This window comes from Xiphias gladius, unplaced genomic scaffold, assembly GCF_016859285.1.
Source record: "Xiphias gladius isolate SHS-SW01 ecotype Sanya breed wild unplaced genomic scaffold, ASM1685928v1 HiC_scaffold_1482, whole genome shotgun sequence".
In the NCBI taxonomy this organism is placed as follows: domain Eukaryota; kingdom Metazoa; phylum Chordata; class Actinopteri; order Istiophoriformes; family Xiphiidae; genus Xiphias; species Xiphias gladius.
Window position 1 is genome coordinate 69,133 of NW_024401813.1, and position 25,868 is coordinate 95,000.

The 25,868-nt window shown below is 40.2% G+C and overlaps 1 protein-coding gene across 4 annotated transcripts in view; it reads left to right on the plus strand.

The window, feature by feature from the left end:
• Positions 1–1,607: 1,607 nt before the first annotated feature.
• setd5 (SET domain containing 5) overlaps positions 1,608–25,868 on the plus strand; it is a 25,820-nt gene continuing 1,559 nt past the window's right edge. The window contains exons 1-24 of one of the 4 annotated variants that reach the window (XM_040123237.1): positions 1,608–1,729; positions 3,729–3,828; positions 4,292–4,554; positions 8,673–8,731; positions 8,863–9,050; positions 9,443–9,481; positions 9,603–9,893; positions 10,283–10,431; positions 10,585–10,702; positions 10,845–10,954; positions 11,258–11,507; positions 11,759–11,842; positions 12,027–12,188; positions 12,293–12,670; positions 12,782–13,042; positions 13,710–13,827; positions 18,525–18,754; positions 20,280–20,336; positions 20,489–20,974; positions 21,378–21,470; positions 22,748–23,034; positions 23,200–23,321; positions 25,129–25,217; positions 25,731–25,868. The exon at positions 25,731–25,868 is cut by the window's right edge and continues 1,559 nt beyond it. In XM_040123237.1, the coding sequence (XP_039979171.1) occupies positions 1,659–1,729; positions 3,729–3,828; positions 4,292–4,554; positions 8,673–8,731; positions 8,863–9,050; positions 9,443–9,481; positions 9,603–9,893; positions 10,283–10,431; positions 10,585–10,702; positions 10,845–10,954; positions 11,258–11,507; positions 11,759–11,842; positions 12,027–12,188; positions 12,293–12,670; positions 12,782–13,042; positions 13,710–13,827; positions 18,525–18,754; positions 20,280–20,336; positions 20,489–20,974; positions 21,378–21,470; positions 22,748–23,034; positions 23,200–23,321; positions 25,129–25,217; positions 25,731–25,868 (4,143 nt within the window). In that variant the 5' untranslated portion in view covers positions 1,608–1,658. The remainder of the gene's footprint in view (positions 1,730–3,728; positions 3,829–4,291; positions 4,555–8,672; positions 8,732–8,862; positions 9,051–9,442; positions 9,482–9,602; positions 9,894–10,282; positions 10,432–10,584; positions 10,703–10,844; positions 10,955–11,257; positions 11,508–11,758; positions 11,843–12,026; positions 12,189–12,292; positions 12,671–12,781; positions 13,043–13,709; positions 13,828–18,524; positions 18,755–20,279; positions 20,337–20,488; positions 20,975–21,377; positions 21,471–22,747; positions 23,035–23,199; positions 23,322–25,128; positions 25,218–25,730) is intronic. The other 3 variants (XM_040123238.1, XM_040123239.1, XM_040123240.1) reach the window with 3 other exon arrangements.

Here is a 25,868-nt window from a genome sequence, read left to right on the forward strand (position 1 = left end):
ATGGTTGTTTTTCTGCTCTTTGAACAGCCTCCCCTCCATTCTGGAAGCCTCCATATGGATAAGAAACAGGCCTATTGCATTGTGTCCATATTGAGTTATGACTTTAGATGCAGGCAGATGAAAGCTCTCTGCTGCTTCCCACATAATAGCCTTCATTGTCAACATGATTCAGCAGATTTGGTTCTTCATTTGGCCTGGAAGGATAGTTTTCCTGTGTAGAGTTGGGTTTACGTGGTCTTGACAAACCTCTGTCAGTTTCAGTGACCTTTGCTGAAGGAGCCCTGTTTATATGTGACAGAGTGCCTCCATTTTTGAACAGGCCCTCATTTTCTGTTTTCAGTAGAGTCCATAATCGGTTACTAGTAAGTAACTGCATTATTTCTGACCAATGACTATCTGATGGGTAATTTTGATTTAAAATAATGCACTATATGGACTTCCTTAAATAATAGGCACTGAATAGGGCCATGAATTGTAACCATTTGGAAGCTGTTAAACCAAATGTACTACTGTTTCATTTTACAATTGTACCTGTTCCCAGAGTGGCCTACTAGTGTTGACTTGACTTGTTGATGACGTTGCTCTGTTCGTCATTGATTTGCACAGCAGCTTTTTATGGTTATACACTTTGGTGTTTGTCATTTAAACCAAGTAACTGCCATAAAGGGAGCAGGATTCGACTGGTTTGCCAGTATAACAGGAAGATATTCAGCTTTTTGCTTAAAAAAAGAGGACAGCAACTAGCAATTTTTTGGATTAACATGAAAAGCGCAGGTTTAATTGATAACATTACTGGCCTTTGCTGGTCCCTGGTATTGTTCATATTGGCTCATTTGAATGGTTTACTGGTACAATGTTGTTATTTACTCCTATGTTTTTCCTGCTATGACAAGTTAAAATCTCTTCCTTGAAAATAGTCTATGTTGTAATGTGGTGAACATTTTCCCATACTGAAGATACACAGCAGGCTATAAAACATGCTTTTAAATCCAATTCTGTTAATAAATGTATTTCTTTAGTATTTTTACAAATTTACATTTAGGGCACTATGCCTTATTTAACCCAAAGTTTACCTCTTTAAAATACTGGAAGGGGAGGTCAAGCAGCCTTAAAAGCTCTCTTCATATCAAACAAATTATTTTTATTTGGTTGCTCATGCTTTGTCATGTAATAGTTGTTTTTGTTTTGTTAATTTTTTTAAATTTTTTTGACTAATATTTCTTTAAAAGTTTAATGATTTAATCAACTCGTCACTAAAGATGACATATATTAAACTGAATATCAGCCATCAAGGGCATCAATCCAAAAATTTTCAGTCACACTATTACAGTGGCCAGTGAGGTGTGGGTTTTTTCCATTTTATCACATGACATGCTGAGTCATGTAGAAGGTAGGTTGTCTGTATCAAGGCTGTGCATGTGTGTACAACTGATTGTCTCTCTGTCCGTTGCCCTTTCTCCTCAGGTCCCCCATGACCGTGAGCCGTGGGCTACGGCTCGGTGGCGCCCCACCTCTGGAGTGGTCTGTTGCTGTAGTTGGGAACCTCTGATACCTCTCCTTCTCCCCAATCCCATCCTGTCCCTCCCCTCCCCCTCCCCCTCCTCCTCCTCCTCCTCCCCCCTCTTCCCCCCCTCCCGCGCGCCGCTGTGCTGGACGTCATGAGCATAGTAATCGCACTGGGAGTCACCACACCTGAAACGTCTTACTCAGATATGGCTGCTGGATCAGAGTAAGTACGCACTACCAGCTAGGTGGGATTAAAATATAGTAGTTGTGCTCTCATCTTGACGAAAAAATTCCTCCTTTTTTGTTTTGTTTTGCACATCAGTTCTAGCCGTTAAAACCTTTTACCCGCCAGCTTGCTGACATCCATTGATGCAGTATCATTGCTAAAATAGATTAAGTGTCAGAGGTTGTAAGCAAACTGATGTTGTTTAACCTGATCATCAACCTGAATAGTTGCTGTAATGCAGAATGTTGATCCAAATAAACAAACAAACCTGACTGCAAAAGAAAACAAAGTAGAATGTTAAAAGTTAGAAACAGAAATGTCCCATGGCACTGCACAATACTTGACCTATGATCTGCTGTGCATTGTGCCTTCTCACAGTTAAGTAATGGAAATTTATGATGAACATTTCAGATATGTTCACTCTCGTTTTCATGTCTAAATAAGTGCTGCACATAATTTATAATAAAAGTAATAATAATAATAATAATTGTTGCCTATTTTCCTTTCTCACTCCATTACAGGTTTATTGTCAGTAACCTCCAGTGGTTTTTGAGGAGGTCCCAGGGATTCCAAGTTAATGGAAAATAGCTTAAGTTAAACTATAACTGAATTCAGTAGTTATTGCCTTGAGAAAATGTAAAAGAATTATTGTGGTGATAAAAGGATTCAACCCATCATTACATTGTTAATACAGTAATACAATTATTTTGCCTAAAGCACCACAATATGTCCATGGAACATTGCTGGGTTCTCCCCTTTGTTCACATTTCTCTACAACTGTAGCACATTGGGTTTTGATAAATATGCTTCCTTCCAACATCCTGTCAGCAGTTTTCTGTGTTCTCCAAGAAGTTTGCTGTAGAGACCCGAAGAGATAGGAAGTATAGTCTACCAAAGACTAAACTTTACCAGACAAATATAGAGGAAAGTAAATACAGTATGTGATGCTTCAGTCAGGTTGGCTACACATGAACTCAAAAAAAATGAAGCAATGTAACCTTAACCCTTCTATAAGACTGGACGGTTTTGTCTTCGCCATCAAAGCTATTTTTAAAAATCAAAATTTAAAGTGGCTTGGTGTTGATCCCCCACTTTTATATAATTTTTTTTTACCAGATAATTTGCAAGGATGTTGTAACTTGATTTGAAACTATCACTACCTGTTGTTATGTGATACTTTGAATATTCTTACTGAATGCAGTGTTGCGCCAAACTGAATTAAAAGCATTTTATGCTTTATAATGCTAGTAAAGGTTTCAGTTAAATCGTAATCAGTTGCACATTTTTGTCCAGAGGGACAACCCACCCTCAGGACCCTAGTTATGATCCATGTAATTGTTTTTAATTTTATTGTAATCACTGTCTATTCTATTCATCCAGCCTCTCTTTGTGTAAATGAGGTAGACTTGTATTATATCTCCAGGAGGCCCTAGCTATTTTGAGTAGTGTCTGAGGAAATGTCCACAGACAGACTAAGTAAGAACACTCGGAAGACTAAAGTTATGTGGAATCCTGTTGGCCTCTCTCCTATCCACCTAAGTTCACAACCCGCTATAGTTTTTCTCCACACCTCAAGCAGGGGGACTGATTCAAACACAATGGAAATTACACTGCCTCTGCTGAGATATCCTGGAATTAAAATGTAACATTTTGTCAGTTTGACTTTTTTGACATTTAAGTTTACTCCGGGTTTGGAGGACCAGGGGGAAAAGACAAGGTTATCCACTGTCTAGCCAGACCTCAGCTAAAGGGCAAAAGGAGTTGCATAACAGAATGGGGGCCCACATTCCATTTCCAAAATTGCAGCTCTCCCAGACTGGAGAGCAACTTCAGAGTCTTGGTGCCATCTAGTGGACTGACTGATGTCTTTATTAAAACAGATGGTTACATAAATGCTCTGGAAACGTATAGGGGAAAATGTCTACTGTTTTTACAGAAAATTCTTCTTCGTCTCTTGATTTATTCTTTCAAGTAACAATTAAAAAACATTTTCCAGCCCTGAGTCAGTTGAAGCAAGCCCTGCCGTAAATGAGAAAAACTACAACCACAGCTGTGGGAGCGCACAGAGTCATGGGTATCGGGGATTACCATATGCTGTGAGTTCATACCGCTCTTTTCTAATCACCAATTCTAATCATAGCATGTCTTATTGTATGAAATAAGTATTACTCTCTATTAATCAAATATAAGTTGGGTATAGATATGAACGTTTTGAAATCTAAAATAACTGTCTACTCTATCCAAATCATTTCTTTTTTCTAATCTTTTCAGTTCTTTGTTCTATTAAAATAGAACTGTAAGAGTAAAACTAAGGAATTGTTCTAGTTTGATTAATCCATGAATGTCTAGCCTACTATTAGTATTCTGTAACCACAGAGTATTTTTTTTTATTAACAGCTGTACTGTTTCACATACCTGTTTTGTTTTTGTTTTTTTGTTGTTTTTGGTTTTTTGGTTTTTTGGTTTTTTTTGGGTTTTTTTGTTTTGTTTTTTTTGCCCCCATTTTCATTCGTCTCCATTTTCCGTTTCCCTTTTTGCCTGAACACCCGTTGTTTGAAGATGCAACAGTCTTCCGTTGTGTGTTGTCAGGATCACAACTATGGCGCACCCCCTCCCCCCACCCCACCCGCCTCCCCGCTCTCCCAAACCATCATTCCTCGCATGGATCTCAACGGCGTGGTACTCGGCTCCCGCTATCACGACACTACTGAGGAAAACTCAGCTGACAGCGACAGCTCCTCAGAGGAGGACGGCGCCATGGCCAGCTGGTGTCACTGCACCCTGACGCCGGATGGCTTGCTCATTAAATGTGACAACTGCAGGTAAGAGATGGAAAATCTGTCCAGTCTGGATCCTGGAGCACTTTTTTTACTTCACTGTCCCAACTTTCCCTGCGGTGGAATCAGCTACAAGTTATTCATAATAACCCATAAAACCTTTCCAAAAAGTGTGAATGTCCGTGACAAAATATGCTGATGACACTGGTAACAGCTATCACTGGCATTGTGTAGAAATGAACACAATTATGTTAAGATAGCCATGTCACAATTATTCAACCCCTATATAATATTGTTGTTCTCAAAGCTGTCTGACAGTTTTTATGGCCTAAAGTGGAGTTGAAACATAAGTAAGCCTTTGGGAACTATATAATGATCCTTCATTTGCTTCAGCTGTGATGCATATATAAACCCCACCCATGAAGGTATTCAAAGTGAGTTGCAATCATGGGAAGGACAAAGGAGCTTCCACAAAAGCACAGAGAGGAGAATATTTCATCACACCTGAAGGGCCTTTGGTATAAGGTGATTTCCAAAAAAATTAATATTCTAAGAGAAATCATTGGGAGCATTATAAGGAAGTTTAAAACTTATGGAACAGCTGCAAACCTGCCTTGCTGTGGAAGAAAGCCCAACATTTCATCAGGGCCCTTAGCAACTTAGTCAGAACAATTAAGAGAAAACCCCCGTAGTGACTGCCAGACACCTACAGATGACCTGATGAAGGCTGGTACAAGGGCTTCAGTGGCAACTATTAGACATGCACTGAATAAACAAGGACTTCATGGCCGGACTCCAAGACGCACTCCACTTTTGACCACAAGGAACATCAAAAGTTGACTAGAATATGCCAGGAAGAATTTGGATAAGACTACAGAGTTTTGGGAGACAGTTCTATGGAAGGATGAAACCAAACTGGAATTGTTTGGACATATGGACCAGCGGTATGTCTGGCGTGCGAAAGGCCAGGCTTATGACCAGAAGAATACCAGCCCCACGGTCAAGCATGGTGGTGGGTCATCGATGATGTGGGGATGTTTTTCTGCGGCAGGAACTGGAAATCTTGATCGTGTACCTGGCATCATGGATTCCCAGAAATACCAGGCCATTTTAAAGAGGAACGTGATGCCTTCTGTTTACAAATTAAACCTTGGTGATCGATGGACTTTCCAGTAGGACAATGATCCCAAGCACACCTCCAAGTCAACCAAAGCTTGGTTGAGAAAAAGAACCTGGAACATCCTGGAGTGGCCTTCTCAGTCACCAGATTTAAATCCAATTGAAAATCTTTGGTGGGATTTAAAGAAGACAGTTGCAGCACGGAAGCCATCAAACATCACTGAGCAAGAAGCTTTTGCAAGAATGGGCAAAGATTCCGACCGAGAGGTGTAAGAAGCTTGTCAGCACTTTCCGAAAATGTTTGTTAGTAGTTATAAAAGCTAAATATGCACCAAAAAGTACTGAAGCTGGGGGTTGAATAATACTGCACATGCACATGTGTTAAGAGTTACATTTTCCATTTGAACTTTAAAGTTAAATCAACTTCTATTTCCAAAATAACTCCAATACGTATCAATAAATATGTCTTTTTTTTGTAGTTTTATTGTCATTATCTTATCAACATCACTATAATGTTTTTTAGGGTGAGGGGGTTAAATATTTCTGATTGCAAGTGTGTGTGTGTGTGTGTATGTATGTATATATGTGTGTGTATGTATGTATATATGTGTGTGTATGTATGTATGTATATATGTGTGTGTGTATGTATGTATATATGTGTGTGTGTGTGTATGTATGTATATATGTGTGTGTATGTATGTATGTATATATGTGTATGTATGTATGTATGTATATATGTGTGTGTGTGTGTGTGTGTCTGTGTGTGTGTGTGTGTGTGTGTGTGTGTGTGTGTGTGTGTGTGTGTGTGTGTCTGTCTGTGTGTGTGTGTGTCTGTCTGTGTGTCTGTCTGTATATATATGTGTGTGTGTGTGTGTCTGTATGTATATATATGTGTGTGTGTGTGTGTGTGTCTGTATGTATATGTGTGTGTGTGTGTGTGTGTCTGTATGTATATATATGTGTGTGTGTGTGTGTGTGTCTGTATGTATATGTGTGTGTGTGTGTGTGTGTGTGTATGTATATGTGTGTGTGTGTGTGTGTGTGTGTGTGTGTGTATATGTGTGTGTGCGTGTGTGTGTGTGTGTGTGTGCGTGTGTGTGTGTGTGTGTATGTGTGTGCGTGTGCGCGTGTGTGTGTGTGTCTGTATGTGTGTGCGTGCGTGTGTGTGTGTATGCATGCATGCGTGTTTATGTATGTATATGTATACACACAAGTATTTGCACAGTGAGACAATTTTCATCTCATTACGGCACCACAATGGATTTAAAACAAAGCAATCAAGATGCGATTGAATTGTAGACTATCACTTTTAATCTAAGGGGTTTTAGCAAAAATATTGCATTAACCATTTAGGAATTACAAATATTTTGATCCATAGTCCCTCATTTTCAGATGCTCAAAAGTAATTGGACAGTTGACTGATAATTCAGTTTCATTGCCAGGTTTTTCCCCCTGTTATCTCATGACAGATTAAGCATATAAAATTTCTGGAGTTGATGGTGTGGCAAGTTTTGGATTTGTTAGCTGCTCATGGGAACACTAAATATGTTGTCCAAAGAGATGTTGATGCAAATGAAGGAGGCCATCTTTACGCTGAAAAAAACAAAACAAACCTATCAGACAAATGACAGCAACAGATGACAGCAATGGTACATTCTTGAAAAGAAGGAATGCATTGGCATACCCTGCAACACGAAAAAGGCCTGGAATACCATAAAAGACAACTAAAGTGGATGATAACAGAATTCTGTCTTTGGTTAAGAAAAACCTATTCACAACATCTAGCCAGGTCAAGAACACTCTCAACTAGGTAGGAGTATCATTGTCAAAGTGTACAATCAAGAGATGCCTTCATCGTTCTAAATACAGAAGGTTTACCCCAAGGTGCAAACCACTGGTAATACTGACGAACAGAAAGGTCAGATTAGACTTTGCCAGAAAACATTTAAAAAAGCCTGACCAATTGTGGAACAAGATCTTTTGGGCCGATGAAGCCAATATTAACTTGTTCAAGAGTGATGGGAAGAGAAAAGTATGGAGAAGGAAAGGAACAGCTTATGATCCAAGGCATACCACATCGTCTGCCAAATTTGGTGGAGGCAGTGTTATGGCATGGGCATGTATGGCTGCCAGTGGAACTGGGTCACTGGTGTTTATTGATGATGTGACTGCTTGATAGAAGTAGCAGGATGAATTGGCTATACTATCTGCATAGATTCAGTCAACAGCTGCAAAACTGATAGGATGGTCCCTCACAGTACAGATGCTTACTGACCCCAAACATACTGTGAAAGCAACCCAAAAAACTTCTCAAGGCAAAGAAATGGAATATTCTTCAATGGCCAACTGAGCATGCTTTTCACTTACTATAGACAAAACTGAGAGCAGAAAGACCCCATAAACAAGCAGCAACTGAAGGCAGCTGCAGTAAAGGCCTGGCAAAACATCTCAAGGGAGGAAACTCAGCCTTTGGGAATGTCCATAGGTTCCAGACTTCAGGCAGTCATTGACTGCAAAGGATTTTCATCTAAATATTAAAAATAAGCCTTATATCTATAATTATGTTATTTTGTCCAATTACTTTTGATCCTTTGAAAATGAGGGACATGTATAAAAATGGCTATAATTCCTTATCAGTTAATGCAATATTTTTGTTAAACCCCTTTAATTAAAGCTGATGATCAACACTTAAATCACATCTTGATGAATTCATTTCAAATCCATTGTGGTGGTGTAAAGAGCCAAAATTCCGAAAATTGAGGCACTGTCCAAATACTTCTGTTCCTAACTGTACTTTGTGATATATAAATGTTTTAAACAGAACAGACAATCTGCAAGTAAATTTTTTGGCAGATCTACCACAAATGATTTGTGTAACTGTGGGGAAACATTGTATCTTTAAACTTGTTGGTTTTTTCTTGGTTTGATTTTGAACACCATTGACTGAACTTTGGTAAAAATGATGATTTTAACTGATTTTTGTACTTGACTTATGGACAATTATTTTAAATGCTGATTTTGTTTTATTGTCATTTGTGTTGCAGGGGACTTGACAGGAGGAAAGGAGTAGAAGGCCAACACAGGAAGACAGAAAATGTGTCTGGTACATGTCTTTTAATGTTACTGTTAATGTAGGCCCTTATAGAAAAGTTTGTAACTGCTTTATAAAACACATTATTGATTTATGTTCTTTCCCCATGATTTCTGATTAATATACCTTTGTATTCTTGGTAGCTGGAGAAAGCAGTGCTACAGATAGTGGTGATGAAGAAGTGTCGCCCTCAACCATCTCCTACACCGCCACCCAGCATACACCCACCAGCATCAAACTCACTGTAAACCGGGTCAAAAGGAGCAAATCCAAAAAGAGGAAGAAGAGCACAGAGAAGGCCCGTGGAACACCTAAAGGCAAGAAAGTCAAGGTATGCAAATCACTAGCAGAGTCGATTAGTATAAGCCTAGCAAAAAATCCATTGACAGTTTGAAATCGTTAAACTCTGAGATTAAGGTCCGGTAAGGAGCTTTTATATTTCTTTTTTTACAGGCTCGCCACATTGAAACACCTCAGTTTTGCTTTTGATTTTAGAATAGTAGCTGCAAATCATTAGCAGAGTCGATTAGTATAAGCCTAGCAAAAAATCCATTGACAGTTTGAAATCGTTAAACTCTGAGATTAAGGTCCAGTAAGGAGCTTTTATGTTTCTTTTTTTACAGGCTCGCCACATTGAAACACCTCAGTTTTGCTTTTGATTTTAGAATAGTAGCTGCTTAATATGTCAATGTATTGATATGGGTTCATTTTGTCTACTTTCAGGCTTTCAGAGAGGGTTCTAGGAAGTCCATGAGAATGAAGGTAAGGTGGAGTTAACATCTCACTTATGTAAAGTAATGAATTACACAGTGCTATCAGCCTCTTGCTTCGCTTTTCTGTAAAGAAAAACTCTTGTTACCTGCTCCATTTTTCTTTTGTCTAGAACTCAACAATGGAGGCAAGCGTGCTGGATGAGAATACAACTGAGGGGTGGGAGAGCAGGATCCGCCAGTGGACAGACCAATATGAGGAGGCTCTGGCGAACCAGTACAGCGCTGATGTCCAGACACTGCTGCAGCTTCATCGTACTGCCAGCAACCCAACCTCAAAGACTGAGAGCAGCACAACAACGCCTCCCTCCACCACGCTGATTAACACCTCAGTCTACTCAATGGACACCATCAACCGCACTGAGCTGGCCTGTAACAACACAGTGCTGGGCTCACAGATGCAGGTTAGCCCAACTCCTCATTCAAACTTTCAATACTTTTGGACCAAACAATATATTGATTCAGCTTATATGTTACAGTGCACATATGTGAAACAGTACCACTGCAAAAGATACAATGTGATTAGCCAAATTAACCCCATAATAATACATTATATAAAACATTTTACTTACTGACAGAAACTCAAAGAGCACAAGTTAGCTTTTTCCTGATTAATTATATTCTAGTCCATCAGATAAATAACTCGATATAGCCCTATTACATTTTAGTTACTGTTTTTGCAGGTATGCGCAGCTTATGGCAAATTACCAGTCACAATTCTATAGTCATGTCATGATATTTTTAATATTTACCTGCAGTTGCAAATAAATAATTTGTGATTGGCTGTTTGTAGCTCCAGCTGGGGCGGGTAACACGGGTGCAGAAACACAGGAAGATCCTCAGAGCAGCCAAGAACCTGGAACCAGACACACTCATCATTGAATATCGGGGAAAGGTCATGCTTAAACAACAGTTTGAAGTCAACGGGCACTTCTTCAAAAAGTAAGAGGTCATAGTTTGAGTGATGTGCAATAATAAGTATATTATGTGTCCAGAGAAAGCCAAATACATTCTCAAGGTCCATTGTTCTCACCTTTATTTTTGGGTTGTAAAACAGTTCCTGTTTTTGATACCATTGTCTCCATATTTTTCCAGACCCTACCCTTTTGTGCTGTTTTACTCAAAATTTAATGATGTAGAGATGTGTGTAGATGCACGGACCTTTGGAAATGACGCACGCTTCATCAGGAGATCCTGTACACCCAACGCTGAGGTCAGCCATTAAGCTTTTCTTAAATTTGAATACGTCATTAATGGAGAAAATGTTTCGCTTAAGCGAAATATAGAGTTTTGTCAGGGTGCTCTCTTTCTATCTTTTTAACTAAGATAAATTTTCCATCCGTTCCCTTCCACAGGTCCGGCATATGATTGCTGAGGGTATGATCCATCTGTGTATCTATGCTGTCAGTCAAATCACCAAGGATGCTGAGGTCACCATTGGATTTGACTTTGAGTTCAGTAGCTGGTCAGTACTGATCCCAATCCCACACCTCAGACTTTCTACCCTCTGTGGACCAGCCACTAAAAAGCAACACATCCATAAAAAGCAAATCCTTCAACCCAAAAAACAATGATATCAAGTACAACTTGTAATGGTCCTAGTCCTGTCTGGAAACATAGAATAGATATAAACGCAACACATGTTGGTATCTGGTGTGAAGCAGGTATAAGTGTTCTTTGGTTTTACCTTAAAACTAGCTTGTTGCTGTTCTGCCCTCTGGCATTTTCTCCAGTGTAATCTTCTCCTCTCTTGGTAACAAACCACCAGTAATTACAAAGTGGACTGTGCCTGCCATAAGGGCAACCAGAACTGCCCGGTGCAGAAGCACAACCTGAGCCCCAGAGAGAGCTTCCTGAGTCCACCGTCCCTGCTGCCTCCCTCTCTTCTGGTTGGTGCTGAGACTCGACGGAGAAAAGCTCGGAGGAGGGAAATGGAAGGCTGCCTGGCCGGTGAAAGCAACCAGACTGTCGACGAGCACCAGGATGCCAAAGAACTACAGGGAACAAGTGACACAGAGGTGTGTCTCTCTAGCTAAAATGAAGAGATCTTACACATAATTGGGTAAAAAGTAAGGTTAAGCAAAGATACCAGGCCGACGATAGCTTTAGATTAAACCCTATCAAATATTAATGTGGCAACAAAGGAACAAAAAAGTGTTCAAAAACTGGGCTTGCATTTTTTAGAAATACCTATAGTAGCCAAATATTGCTTGTACTTATTGCTGGGTAAGATGTTTTCCTCATGAGCTGCCTGTGCATGTATAATTAGGAGAGACTGCTGGATGAGGTGAAGGTGGAAGAGGGAGAGGATGGAGAGGTGGATGAAAATGGGGTCACCATCTCCAGTAAAAGAGTAAGCCATTTTAACTCTTTCCCAATAAAGCCATTATAAAAATCTCATACTTTTCTTACTTTTTTTATTTTTTCTGTGCGACAGATCGATTCCAGTTCCAATAATACATATCAGAAAAAATATTTCAGGTAATTCTCTGACACTGCCTATGTAACTCAACACTTGTGACTGCCTATTAATGTAGACATTTAACAGCCTGGAACGGAGGCGGAAGAGACTGGGAGGAGCAGAGATAAAGGAGGAAGGTGTGGAAACTGAGGACGGGGCAGGAAACCCTGCAGGGAACACCCCAATACCCCACAACACAGGAGTTGGGATCAGCACACGACGTACCACCTATGTCATGGTCAGTGAGGGCAAATCATTTGTTTCATCTACATCTGTTAATCCTTCTTTGTGTTTTTGGTGTTGCATTTATTTAATTTATTCTTCCCATACATTCTCATACAGGAACTGTCATCTATTGAAGAAAAGACCTCATTACCCTACCTGACTACCCCAGTTGCTCCCCCTAAACCTGCGCGACCTACGAAGCCTCGGCCCAAAAGTCGGATCTCTCGCTACCGGTCAAGCTCATCGCAGCGGGCCCGACGTCAGCGTCAAGCCCTCGCCCAGCAGGCGGCAGCAGCTGCTGCAGCTGCAGCATTGGCAGCAATGCCATCATCAGTTGAGCAAGGGACTGCTCTGGACGAAGAGGGATCTCAGGGTCCATATGGTGCTGAACATGGCCATGGAGAGAGTGGTCTGGGGGTTCATCTCCTAGATGGAGATGGCCAGGGTCTAAACCTCATAAATAGAAGCAACTTGCGCTACCCAAAGACCAAGAAGGTAAGAGGACATTAGACTTTGAATTTTTTTGTAGGATTTTGGCTATTCTATGACCAATTCCAGCTTTCCTAATCATTTTTGGTATTTTGTCTATTCTATGCAATGCCTCAGTACCTTGTGACAGAATGGCTGAATGACAAGATCCCTGGAGGAGAGAGGGTCCACCAAGAGGTGCCTGTTGAGCGCCCACTGCGGATAACCACTGACCCCACTGTGCTGGCCACCACCCTCAACATGCTGCCAGGCCTCTCCCACTCATCGCTCATTTGCACCACACCCAGACACTACGTACGGTTTGGCTCCCCCTTCAATCCAGAGAGACGCAGGCCCCGCCCACTCCAAATGGATGGCACTTATGGCTGCTACAAAAAGGTAAGTGATGCAGCAAGGCATTATAAAAATATGGGTTATATGAACATAATATATACAAACATGGTCATCCTTAGTAAATTTGGATCGAGTGGTAGTGCTGTTACAAGCCTGTCTGCACATCCTTAAAGGTGCTATGTGTAAGTTTTTGCTGTTGCTATGAAGTTTGATGCTGAATTCATAATGTTTCTTTTAGACTGGTAAGTGAACAGCTGTTAATGCTAACAACTTCCATATAGCACCTTTTAAACAATAAATCAAAAGCTTATAGCTTTAAATTGTCTATAATATAGTTAAATATATAATTTTTACTCTTGAGTCATCCAATTTTGAAGTCCAAATATGCTGTTCTTTTTGGTTGGAAAAAAATGGGCATTCTGAAGAATATCCAGAGTCCTTTGTACCTTAAATTGGTCATAAAAGTAATTCTACCTGTCCATAAAGACATAAACTTGAATATGTGAGACTTTCAGGCACCTTGTATTCTAAAATATGTTGAATTTTATCACCCAAACTTCTCGTCTTTTATAAAACTCAAAACTTTCAGAGGTACTGGGTTAAATTAATGACTTTTTTTTTTTTGTGAAACTTATATAAGCGTATGGAGTATTGAAGTCTAAAAAAATGTCAGTTCTTGTTTTTACCAGACATTACTGTTATTTTGATGCAGAGATGGATAAAACAGGTGGAGGATGAGAGCTGTTCAGCCAGTATCGAGGACGGTACAGAGTCCACCTCCTCCCAGCAAAGTACCAGTAGCAGATCCACCCCCAACCCCCTGTCCAGTGGTACGTACATATCTCCCATATCTCCATCTGTATGATTCATTTACTGCTGCCTTTTCTGAATACTCCAAAGCTGGCAGAAGATACATAGATCTTATCCAGTGGCAGGAAATAGTATGTGAACTCTTTGGAATTATCTGGTATTTCTGTGTTAATTTATAATAAAATGTGATTTGAGCTTCATCTTCATCAAGTTGCACCCATTAAACATTCACAGTGCTGGTGGAAAAAGTAAGTGTACCCTTAGATACAATAACTGGTCAAACCTCCTTTGGCAGCATTAACCTCAGCTGCAGATAAGACCTGCACAACTTAACTGAAGAATTTGGGACGCCTCTTTCTCAGAGAAATTCTTCAGTTCAGCCATATTCTTTGAATGTCTGGTATAAACTGCTCTCTTCAGGTAATTCCACAGCATGTCTGTTGAGTTAAGGTCTGGGTTCTGACTGGGCCACTCTGGTCAACTCGCTCAGTGCTGGAGCCCCATTGTTTTTGTTCTCATTGTTATTCTTTCTTTGTAACAAAAAAATCACCGAAATCAGCAGGTGGGTTGCAAATTCAACCACTACCCAGGCACCAAAAATGACACTCATTGACCAAAAGGTGGTGGTGTAACAATCAATTTTTGTGGGATCAATTTATTTTTGGGATGTTCTGCTTCTAGGGGGCACCACAAATACAAAACGTTTATGCCTCGTAATCAGCTGCATGAATTCGTACAAAATTCATTTTGTATTAACTAGGGTCATGAGTCATTTGATGCATTAAATTTGGTAATGAATGATAAAAGTAAGAGTGGCTTATTACCAAAAAATCTATTTCTAAACATTTCAAATTCCAAACTTCAAATCAAAATAAATATCCCATACGTCCTACAGAGCTAATTTTTTTTTTTTTTTTCAGCATACCCACTGAATTGAGACAGAAGTTTTCCTCATTGCAACCTATGGTCAGTTCAAAAGTCAGTTTCTATATTTTTCAAAATATGCAAAACCAGTTAACATCTATCTCCACAAGTCTCCATTCTAATACTACCAAAATTGACACAGACATTCTCTAGATGGTAGATATCAAGTGTTTCAAATAGTGTTCAGATCAGTCAAACAGTAAGTCCACAGCAATATTCGGTATCTTGCTATAATTTGTTCTGTATGCAGAACATTTTCTGTTTCATCTCAATTTTAAACAAATTTTACCAAAACATTTGACACTATACTTGAGAAGAGCAAGTTGATGACCCCCCCCCCAGAATTGTATCCCCAGCAGTTACATTTATAAAGTTTTGAGCTTTCCCTCTCTCTGTTTTTTGCTTGTGACGTTGATTTGGTTTCCTGGCTCACTGGCCAGGCTGGGAGAGGCCATCAGGAAACTACTTGCACCTGGTTAGTTTAGGTCGCAGCCTATTTGGGTGGCTTCCTTCTTAAACTCTTTCTCTTCTCTTCCTCCCAGGCTTCCCACAGCTGGGTTGGTTACGGTTTTGTGTTTTTGTTTTGTGTGTGTTTTTTTTCAGGCATCACACATTTCATTCATCCACAAACTGCATTCATTACTGACCTAGCTAACTGATTAACATTATTATTATATCTTATCTTAAGTTGACAGCAAATGTCATTTTAGAACAGTAACAATAATGTGATTAGTCTGTCAGCTATTTATCTGTAAATGTATAATTTTGGTGACTGTTTTAACTTCAGTTGCATTAATGCACATAGACCTCCTTTGTATTAAACTTTGAGGTTGTGAAAACTAAAGAGCACGCTCACCATTAGAGCTGATACACCAGTGCTTAAGGTGCTGACTATGAACAAACACACAGTCCTGTACTGGGGGGACCTTCTTCTGCACACTGGAGGTTAAAGGCATAAGAGGCCACTACAATAAACTCAACACTTTCCAGAATCACTATGACGAACTGATCATTAGCAAAGTATTTCATCATGGTTAAGTGTTACAGATCATTAAATTATTAACTCATTGACTTGAATGTTGCACTTGACTAATTATATGCAGAACTAAGTTAATGGTTAATGTTAACTGCTGTCGGTGACAGCTGTGTTGTCCTGATGGCAGAGTGGTTTAAACACATTCCCTGTAACAGTAAGGTGACCTATTCATATGCAGCCTGGCATCAAGGTGTGTGCATGTTCCTGTTTCTGCCCAACTGTTGTGAACTCTTGAAGTGTAAAAGTTGATAAGCTATATCCTGTGCTACGTTTGCAATTTCCAGACTCATATTCACAATCTCGGATGAAGAATAAATAATTAATATAATTTCTTTTTATTATTATTTTTCTCTGGTAAAAGTGTTTGTGCAGCAAAAACCATAAGATTTTGAAACACCAAAAATTGGCAGGTGGGTTGCAAATTCCACCCATGCTTCAGGCACACTGAAGCATGGGTGGACACTCATGCACTCATGCAGACACTCATTGACCTCAAGGTGATGCTGTAATAAATCAAGTTTACGTTTTCGCAATTATCTCAAACAGCTTGGGGTAGAGTCAAAATTGTTTCATCATTGTAATCTCTCAAGTCATATGCATCTGGTTTTCTAAAAATGTCAAATTTGGTGATTTTTCGTAATCTGCTTGGATCCTGATTTTTGCCACTTGCAGTATTATTTTTAAATGAAGTCATTCTGTATCAGACTTACTTCAATGTCTAGTGTCATTGTCCTGCTGCATCAACCACTGGGACTGATTTTCAGCTGGTGGACAGCCATCCTGACATTATCCTGTAAGATACCTTGATAAACTTGAGTTATTTTCCCCCTCGATGATGGTAAGCTGTCCATGACCAGAGGCAGAAAAGCAGTCCCAAATCATGATGTACAGTCCTGGTTGGAATTATTAGCACCCCGGAATTTCAAATACATAATTCAGATTATCTTTGGAAACAAATGCATATTAACCAATTTTGTAAAATTATTTTCTCAAGCAAAATAAAAAACAAATAAGACTCACCTGTACTTAATTTTCAGTGTTCACTTGACCTGAATTAACCAATGAATGATGGTATTACTGCATAACAAGGCGCTGATTGTTTCCGGTTTCTTTTTCACAATGGCAAAGATAAGAGAGCTGTCTGAGAGCATCAGAAACGCTTTTATCAAAAAACAGAACTATTCCAAAGGCTACAAGGCAATCACCAAAGATATTGAAATCCCTGTTTCAACAGTTCGTAATGTCATCAAGAAGTGTTAAGATGCCTCCAGAATGTGTTGCTAAGAAAAAAACTCAATGAGAGAAGTCTGCAAAGGTTGATGCGGACTGTGGGAAAAAAACACCACACAAGAGAACTAAAGAGCTTCAGGCTGACCCGGAGCAATCTGGAGTGGTGGTTTCAGCCCATACCATACGCTGCACGGTAAACCAAATAGGACTCCATGGGCGGAGGCCAAGGAGGAAACCACTATTGAAAGAGGGGCACTAAAAGGCAAGACTAATGTTAGCAAAAACTTTCATAGATAAATCACAGTCTCTCTGGGATAATGTTCTATGGACAGATGAAACCTAAGTCGAGTTCTTTGGGAATGCAGTGCATGAGTTTGTTCATAGGTGACATAATTACACCCATAAGGAAAAAAAAAAACGCCCTACCCTACAGTAAAACATGGTGGAGTTTCTGTCATGCTGTGGAGCTGCTTTGCTGTCGCTGGTACTAGAGGCACTCAATGAATCAAAGAAATGATCAAATTAGAAGATTACCAAGGCATTTGAAGAAATGTTTTTACCATTGTTGTCAAAGTTTATGCAACCAAATATTAGTGAACGGTGCCAATAATTGTGTCGGGTACATTTTGTGTTTGTATTATTTCACTATTATGCAAGTTTTTTTTTTGTTTTTTTTTTAATCTCTTTTGTTCAGTAACCTCGGAAGTTTTATTATAATACTTTGATTATACAAAATTGGTTAATTTGTATTCATTTCTTAAGATACTTAAAATTCAGGGGTGCCAATAATTTCAACTGGGACTGTATATCAGCATACATAACCATTGGGATGATGTTTTCATGTTGGTATGCAGTGCCCTTTTAATGGCATTACGTACTTCTGCATGTTGTTCCCAAACAATTCATTAGTCTACAACTCTTTGAAATTACCTTGTAACTCTGTCTGACTTTATGCAAATCAACAGCTCTTGGTCGTAAGTCTTCTGAAATGTCTTTTTTTTTTCTTTGCAAGACATGGTTCGCATCAGCAGATGCTTCATGAGAATAGCAAACTCAAAATGTTTGAGTGTTTTTTAAAATACAAAATAGCTCTAACCCATACATCGAATCTGGTTTGTTGCATTGGACTCCAGGTTTGCAAACTCCTGACTCCAATCAGCTTTTGTTGATGTCATTAGTTAGGGGGTTCACATACAATTTTCCAACCTACACTGTGAATGTTTGAATGATGTATTCAGTATAGACAAGAACAATAGTTCTTGTTATTAGTTAAAATAGATTGTTTGTTCATTATTGTAACTTACATCTGACAATATTTAAAGACAAATTCATACATCAATGCAGATAAAGGGTTCACTTACTTTTTCTTGCCATGGTAGATCAGAACAAAGTAACTGGGAAATGCGTTCAGTAAATGAAGGATGCATTCTTTATATAACTGCAATCCAGATAAAAGTATTTTATTTTTTACTGTTGTAACTGTTTCCAACTGTATTTTTTCCACATTTTGTGTCTTTAAAATGACAGAACTCAATGCCCCATTTAAAAAGCGCCACTCCAAGTATATGGCAGAGATGACACCAGCACCCCCAAACCACCTGCTTCGCCCACTGTCACCCATCACACCACCACTCCCAGAGGACTCCCTTCACCCGCTGCTCCACACCCCCTGTGGCTCCCTGCTGCCGAATGGCCTGGCCTACTCACCCATGCTCTCACTGCCCGCCAGTCGCTGCAACACACCGTTGCAATTTGAAGTAAGGGCACAACCACATGCACGCATGTACATCTGTTATGCCCAATTCCAGTAATATCCATCTTTACCAGTCTGACATGACACACATCCCACAAGAACATAGTCTAGGAGAGCATTCATCTCAGACTGCTTGCCTACTTTAGTTGAGTATTTGTTATTGTATGAAACCTGTTCTAAAATAAAATCTTTCCTCTTGTCCTTAGCTATAATTGTAGTCTCTGTCAGTTGTCCTAGCTTGTTTGGGGTTACGGCTTGACATCCATGACCTTTACAGATGGGCCTTTGTTTTTTTGGGGGTTTTTTTTGTAATGTTTTGGAAGAGTAGTGGCTGCGAGACTGCCAGCTGACATATAACCGATATATACAGTTAGGTCCAGAAGTATTTAGACAGTAACAGAATTTTCATGATTTTGCCTCTGTACCCCATTACATGATTTTAAACAAAGCCATAACATCTAGGCAGGTCAAGAACACCCTTGAAGGGGTAGCGTTATCATTGTCAAAGTCTACAATCAAGAGATGCCTTCATGAATGCAAATACAGAGGGTTTACCACAAGGTGCAAACCACTGGTAACACTCACGAACAGAGAGGCGAGATCAAACTTTGCCAGAAAACCTCTAAAGAAGCCTGCCCAGTCCTAGAACAAGATTCTTTTAACAGATGAAACCAACATTAACGTGTACCAGAGTGATGGGAAGAAAAGAGTATGGAGAGGTAAAGAAACTGCTCATGAGCCACAGTATACCACATCATCTGTCCAACATGTTGGAGGCAGTGTTATGGCATGGGCATGTATGGCTGCCAATGGAACTGGGTCACTGCAGTTTATTGATGATGTGACTGCTTGATAAAAGTAACAGGATGAATTGGCTATACTATCTGCTCAGATTCAGTCAATAGTTGCAAAACTGATAGGATGGCCCCTCACAGTACAGATGCTTAATGACCCCAAACATACTGTGAAAGCAACCCAAAAAAACGTCTCAAGGCAAAGAAATGGAATATTCTTCAATGACCAAGTCAGTCACCAGACCTCAACCCAACTGAGCTGCTTTTCACTTACTGAAGACAAAACTGAGGGCAGAAAGACCCATAAAATAGCAGCAACTGAAGGCGGCTGCAGTAAAGACCTGGCAAAACATCTCAAGGGAGGAAACTCAGCCTTTGGGGATGTCCAGAGGTTCCAGACTCCAGGCAGTCATTGACTACAAAGGATTTTCACCCAAATATTAAAAATAAGCCTTATCTATAATTATGTTATTTTGTCCAATTACTTTGCCCCTCATTTTCAGAGGCTCAAATGTATAAAAATGGCTATAATTCCTAATCAGTTAATGCAATATTTCTGTTGAACCCCTTGAATTAAAGCTGAAGGTCTACACTTAAATCACATCTTGATGATTTCATTTCAAATCCATTGTGAGGGTACAAAGGCAAAATTTAAAAAATTGAGTCACTGTCCAAATTGGGACAGCCCATGTATTTGACACTGTAGTTTCTAATAGCCTTTGCTTTTCTCTCTAGAACATATCATCCCCTGAGGCATCTCCTGTTCACCGGCCAGAGTCCATCTCACCTGAGGTACATTCCCATCTCCTCGCCACAAACTCCTAATTGTTAATGCAAACTGTTAGATGCTGCTAACTACTGACTGTTTACTCCAGTTTGTCTGATTAACTTAGTCTTCTCCATTTGTCTTTCCATTTCTCTGCCCTTTACGTCTCTACCTTCAGCCATGTCTTCAGACAGACTTTGAAGTCCCTCGGCCTCAGTTCCCAGACCTGTCACTCCCATCCAGCTTGGAGAGCCCAGTGGCCATAACATCAGATGATTTTTCCCTTCCTGGAGGACCCCCAGTCCCAGATTCCCAGGGTCCATCATCTGTGGGTGCCAGTTCCCTAAACCCAGTGTCCTGTCCTTCGTCAGACCTAATCCCCCAAAACAGGGAGCAGGCCTTCAGGACAGAGTTCAATCTCATATACACCTGCTCTCCCCTCAATGCAAACTTGGGGAACCCCGTGGCCACCGACTGCCGCCAATCCCAGTCAGAAGGAGGCTTCTCCCCTGCAGAGTCCTTCCACAGTTCCATAAGTGGCCAGGGGATGATGGGAGATGTGGGCCCCGGCTCCATGTCACCCTATGGTGAGCCTCATTATGGGGGAGGCTACCCAGACAGTGGCACACCTCCTCACACCAGCAACCCACCACAAAAGAGGAAGGCAAGTTCTCTGCATCTTAATGATAAGAATGTGAAAACAGCTTTTTATTGGATAATTTTCAGGTAAATCTTAGAGTATTCTTCTTAAGCACAAATGACTTTGAGTGTGATATGTGCAAATTGTAAACCCAAATGTCATTATGTGCTTTACCCCCTGTTCTGTGTGTGCCCATTGACTTTGTCTTAAATATATCAATTGGTCCCTTGGGTCAGGTGGAAAAGTCCTAAAGCAACAGGCATTTAAAAAAAAACATATATAACCATTTTATGTGTATATCTGAAATTATTTCGACTTTGTAGCTTTGACCCTTCCTCCCCTTCCCTCTCCCTCAGTCCCCTTCCTCTCCCTCGTTGTTAGTTGACACTTTCTGCCAAGTCTCTCTTCCACTTTTCTTCCAAGGCAGAGGGCCAACCAGCATACCATTAGTCTGCTGACAGGGAAGCCAGATTACCAGGCTATAGCTGTAAGAAGTGAATACAAGCCAATTCAAAATATGGTGAATATTCTCCCTACAACTACATCTTTAGAAGTGTGCATGTAAATATTGTTTTTTTTTGCATCTGCATACAACACCCACCCCATACTCCGAAAACTCCGTCCCCTCCCTTCCTCCAAACCTACATTGAATTCTGACTCCATAGTTTTGAGCAGGAATTTTGGTTTATTATTCCATTTCAGTCAAAATCATTAAAGTGTGTAAAGGTTCATCCATTGCCTTCAACACAAGAGGCCGATTGTTCATGAATTCTCATGATGGTGTCAAGATGAAGCCCATGTGCCTTTGCTCCACCTCATCCATGGCTCTTTTCGAACTGTGATCAATGGTCCGTCCAGCTCTACTGTAAGGCTAAATTTATCAGTGTGGTTTACAGCAAAAAAAAAAAATGCAATCACAAGGCACCATGGGAAAGAATGGAACGGGCAACATATCGAGTCTATAAGGGTTTTTTTTAACAGTTTGATTTGATGTGTCAACTCAAGACAACTGATATTTTGTGCTTGGTGGTAATTTTAGACTTTGACTTCAAGTTCTCCTTACTATACTGCATTCTACAATCTCCCCTGTATGTAATCTTATGCATTTACAATGATTCAAGCTGGAGCCATTCATGTCAGTATCTGACCCTGTGGTCATCATTCCGCTCCCCTGCCTCCTTCATGTACCCTCCTCTATTCACACAAGCCTTTTCTGTGCCATGACAACATTACGCTGGGATGAGTGTTCTCATTCTCATTGTTTAAGAGTCGAGGTGTTTATATGTTGTGCGTGTGCTCGAACTTTCTGTGGACGTTTGAGTGTTTTTATTGTTGTTTCAGTGTGGTTGCATCATGGTGTGGTGCATTTAAAGTTGCCTGCTCTTTCGTCAACACTTTAGATGCTGTACGTTACTAAGAGTGTATTTAAAACACATAAAGTAATCTACAGTATGCTTTATTTGAGCCTTTTCATGACTAGAAGGATGTTAATGGAATTGAACAAAAACAAAATGCATACAGCATTTTCATGTCAAAGGTAATTTCCATGGTGATTAAGGTATTTTTCTTTTTGTCGTATTGAATAGTTGTAAATAGTGTTTCCAGGTGAGTCCTCTCTGCTGTGATGCATGCGGTCTGCCCATCAATCAGTGCAGTTTCTGTGAATGATGTGATTCAGTCAGCGGCACAGCATCAGTGTGAATGACATGAGGTTGTATATTATACCTGCACATCAGACTGTGTCTGTGCTTCAACCACAGGTATTTAATAGCGCCTCTCCTTCCTCTGCTACCTCAGGTGTCTTTGCTGGAGTACCGTAAAAGGAAGCAGAGCAGCGGTCGAGAATCAGAGCCCGCCGGCAGTAGCTCCTCTTTGGGCGGCACCCCCACCCGGCCTGGCTCTCACTACAGCCAGGACTCCCATCATCCCCATTCTCATCAGCAGATGCAGCCCCCGGCCTCCCCGCACAGCTCCTTCTCTTCCTCAGTACACCCCAACCCTATCCCACAGATAGAGGAGGTCAGTCCTCCTGACCACCAGGCCCTGTCAGTGCAGTCCAGACACCAGGACAACAACAATCAGTGGTGAGAGGCCAAGAGTGATGGCTCACTAAATTTAAGGTGTTAAAGTACATGTTACATCACTTGGAAGCTCTCAACTCATGTTTTAAAAGCTGTCTGGTATTTTTAAGGATTTTATCCTGATCAGAATTGACTGGCAGATAACATTTGGATTTGTATTTTTCCAAGGATGGTTCCCACTACTGTTGAACGTCTAAGGGAAGGCCAGGGTGTTCTGGAGCGAGTGCTAAGAAGCATCAAGATGGAGCGGAATTACAAGAGGAGTGATGACAATATAGAGAAGGATTTTGGTATGAAGAAATTAGAAACGTCAGGGATCCTTGCAGAGACATTTGGTTGACAAAGCCATAAGAATGACTTCAGATATAAGTGAACACATAATAATACAGTTAGGTCTATAAGTATTTGGACAGTGACACAATTTTCGTAATTTTGCTTCTGTATACCACCACAATGGATTTGAAATGAACCCATCAAGATGTGATTGAAGTGTAAACTTTCAGTTTTAATTCAAGGGGGCTTAGCTAGAGTATCACATGATCCGTTGAGAAATTACAGCCATTTTTATACATGGTCCCTCATTTTCAGAGGCTCAAAAAGTAATTGGACAAACTAACAATTATCTGAGTAGGGTTATTTTTAACACTTGGCTGAAAATCCTTTGCAGTCAATTACTGTCTGAAGTCTGAAACCTATGGACATCACCAAAGGCCGAGTTTTGTCCCTTGAGATGCTTTGCCGGGCCTTTACTGCAGCTGCCTTCGGTTGCTGCTTGTTTGTGGGTCTTTCTGCCCTCAGTTTTGTCTTCAGTAAGTGAAAAGCATGCTCAACTGGGTTGAGGTCAGGTGACTGACTTGGCCATTGAAGAATATTCCATTTCTTTGCCTTGAAAAGCTCTTCTGTTGCTCTGTACTGTGAGGGACCATCCTATCAGTTTTGCAGGTATTGGCTGAATCTGAGCAGATAGTTTGGCCATATACACTTCAGAATTCATCATGCTACTTTTATCAAGCAGTCACATAATTAATAAACTGCAGTGACCCAGTTCCATTGGCAGCCATACATGCCCATGCCCATAACACTGCCTCCAACATGTTGGACAGATGATGTGGTGTACTTTGGCTCATGAGCAGTTTCTTTACTTCTCCATACTTTTCTTTCCCATCATTCTGGTATACAGTTAAACTTGGTTTCATCTGTCGAAAGAATTTTGTTCCAGGACTGGGCAGGGTTTTTTTTGTTTGTTTGTTTGTTTGTTGTTTTTTTTTTGGATGTTTTCTTGCAAAGTCTAATCTGGCCTCTCTGTTCATGAGTGTTACCAGTGGTTTGCACCTTGTGGTAAACCCTCTGATTTGCATTCATGAAGGAAGTCTCTTGATTTTAGACTTTGACAATGATACTCCTACCCTCTCGAGAGTACTCCTAACCAGGCTAGATGTTGTGAAGGGCTTTTTCTTCACCAAAGAAAGAATCTACAATCATCCACTTTGGTTGTCTTTCATGGTCTTCCAAAGCTAGTGGTGTTGCTGAGCTTGTCGCTGCAATCCTTCTTTCTAAGAATGTACAAAATTGTTGATTTGGCAACTCCTAAAGTGTCTGCTGTGTCTGATAGGTCTGTTTTGTTTTTCTAGCCTAATGATGGCCTCCTTCATTTGTATCAACACCTCTAGGGACCACACATCGAGAGTTCCCATGAAAAGCTACCAAATGCAAATTCACAATTCAATTCAACACTTGGTATCATCTCCAGACCTTTTATATGCGTAATTTGTCATGAAATAATGTGGGGAAAAGGGCCACACCTGGCCATGAAACTGAATGTCAGTCAATTGACCAATTACTTTTGAGCCTCTGAAAATTAGTTCAGTTAATGCAATATTTTCTAAACCCCTTGAATTAAAGCTTAAAGTCTACACTTCGATCACATCTTGATGGCTTTGTTTCAAATCCATTTTGGTGGTGTAGAGAGGTATAATTGCAAAAATATTGTCACTGTCCAAATGTTTATGGACGTAACTGTATCTTTTACTTTAACTTCCCAAATTATAGTGTTATTTTTTTCAGCGCTGGAGCTGAACCATCTTTCTATGTTTTTAGATGTGGATCGATATGAGATGCAGGCCGCGTCCATGGTTTCTCCCATGAAGAGTCCACACAGATACAGTCCCTCTGTGTATTTACATCAGGTAGCTTATACAAACTGTTTATGCAACTTCTTCCCCAGCTACCAGCATCTGGACAGTTGTTTTGTAACAATGATATTAGTATACAAGCTGATCATGATCATATCTTGAATGCATTTTGGCAGCATTTGCATTTGAAATTTGTTACCCATGATGCCTGGCCAATGGTGCATTTAAATCATATGGAAGTAATTAGCATTTTCAGACTTATAACATTTACATAAACACTCAAATTCTAATTATGAGTTGAAGTCTTGCATGTGCACTATTTTGAATATTCACATTGTTAAAGCACCCCACTCATAAACACAAGATAGATATTCATTCAGTTTGTAAATGAAAGTCGTTGTTAGTATGTGCAGATGCCATCTTGATTTTTTTCAATGGCATGAACACCTGCATTTTGTAACTATAGGAATCTTTACGCCTACTACCTTCTTTTCCTCATTACATGAATGCAGCCTTAAAAATGTGTCATTGTCACAGAGTAGTGAGTGTGTGTCTTTGTGTGTTCAGTCATCAGAAAGCCACCGGCAGACCGACAGCCCGTCGTTCCGCCAGCAAACCTCCAATTCTCCATTCCGGGGTTCTTACAGTCCCTCATCAGGCCAGAATTTCTACGCACGCCACTCCTCCCACCCAGGACTGTCCTAT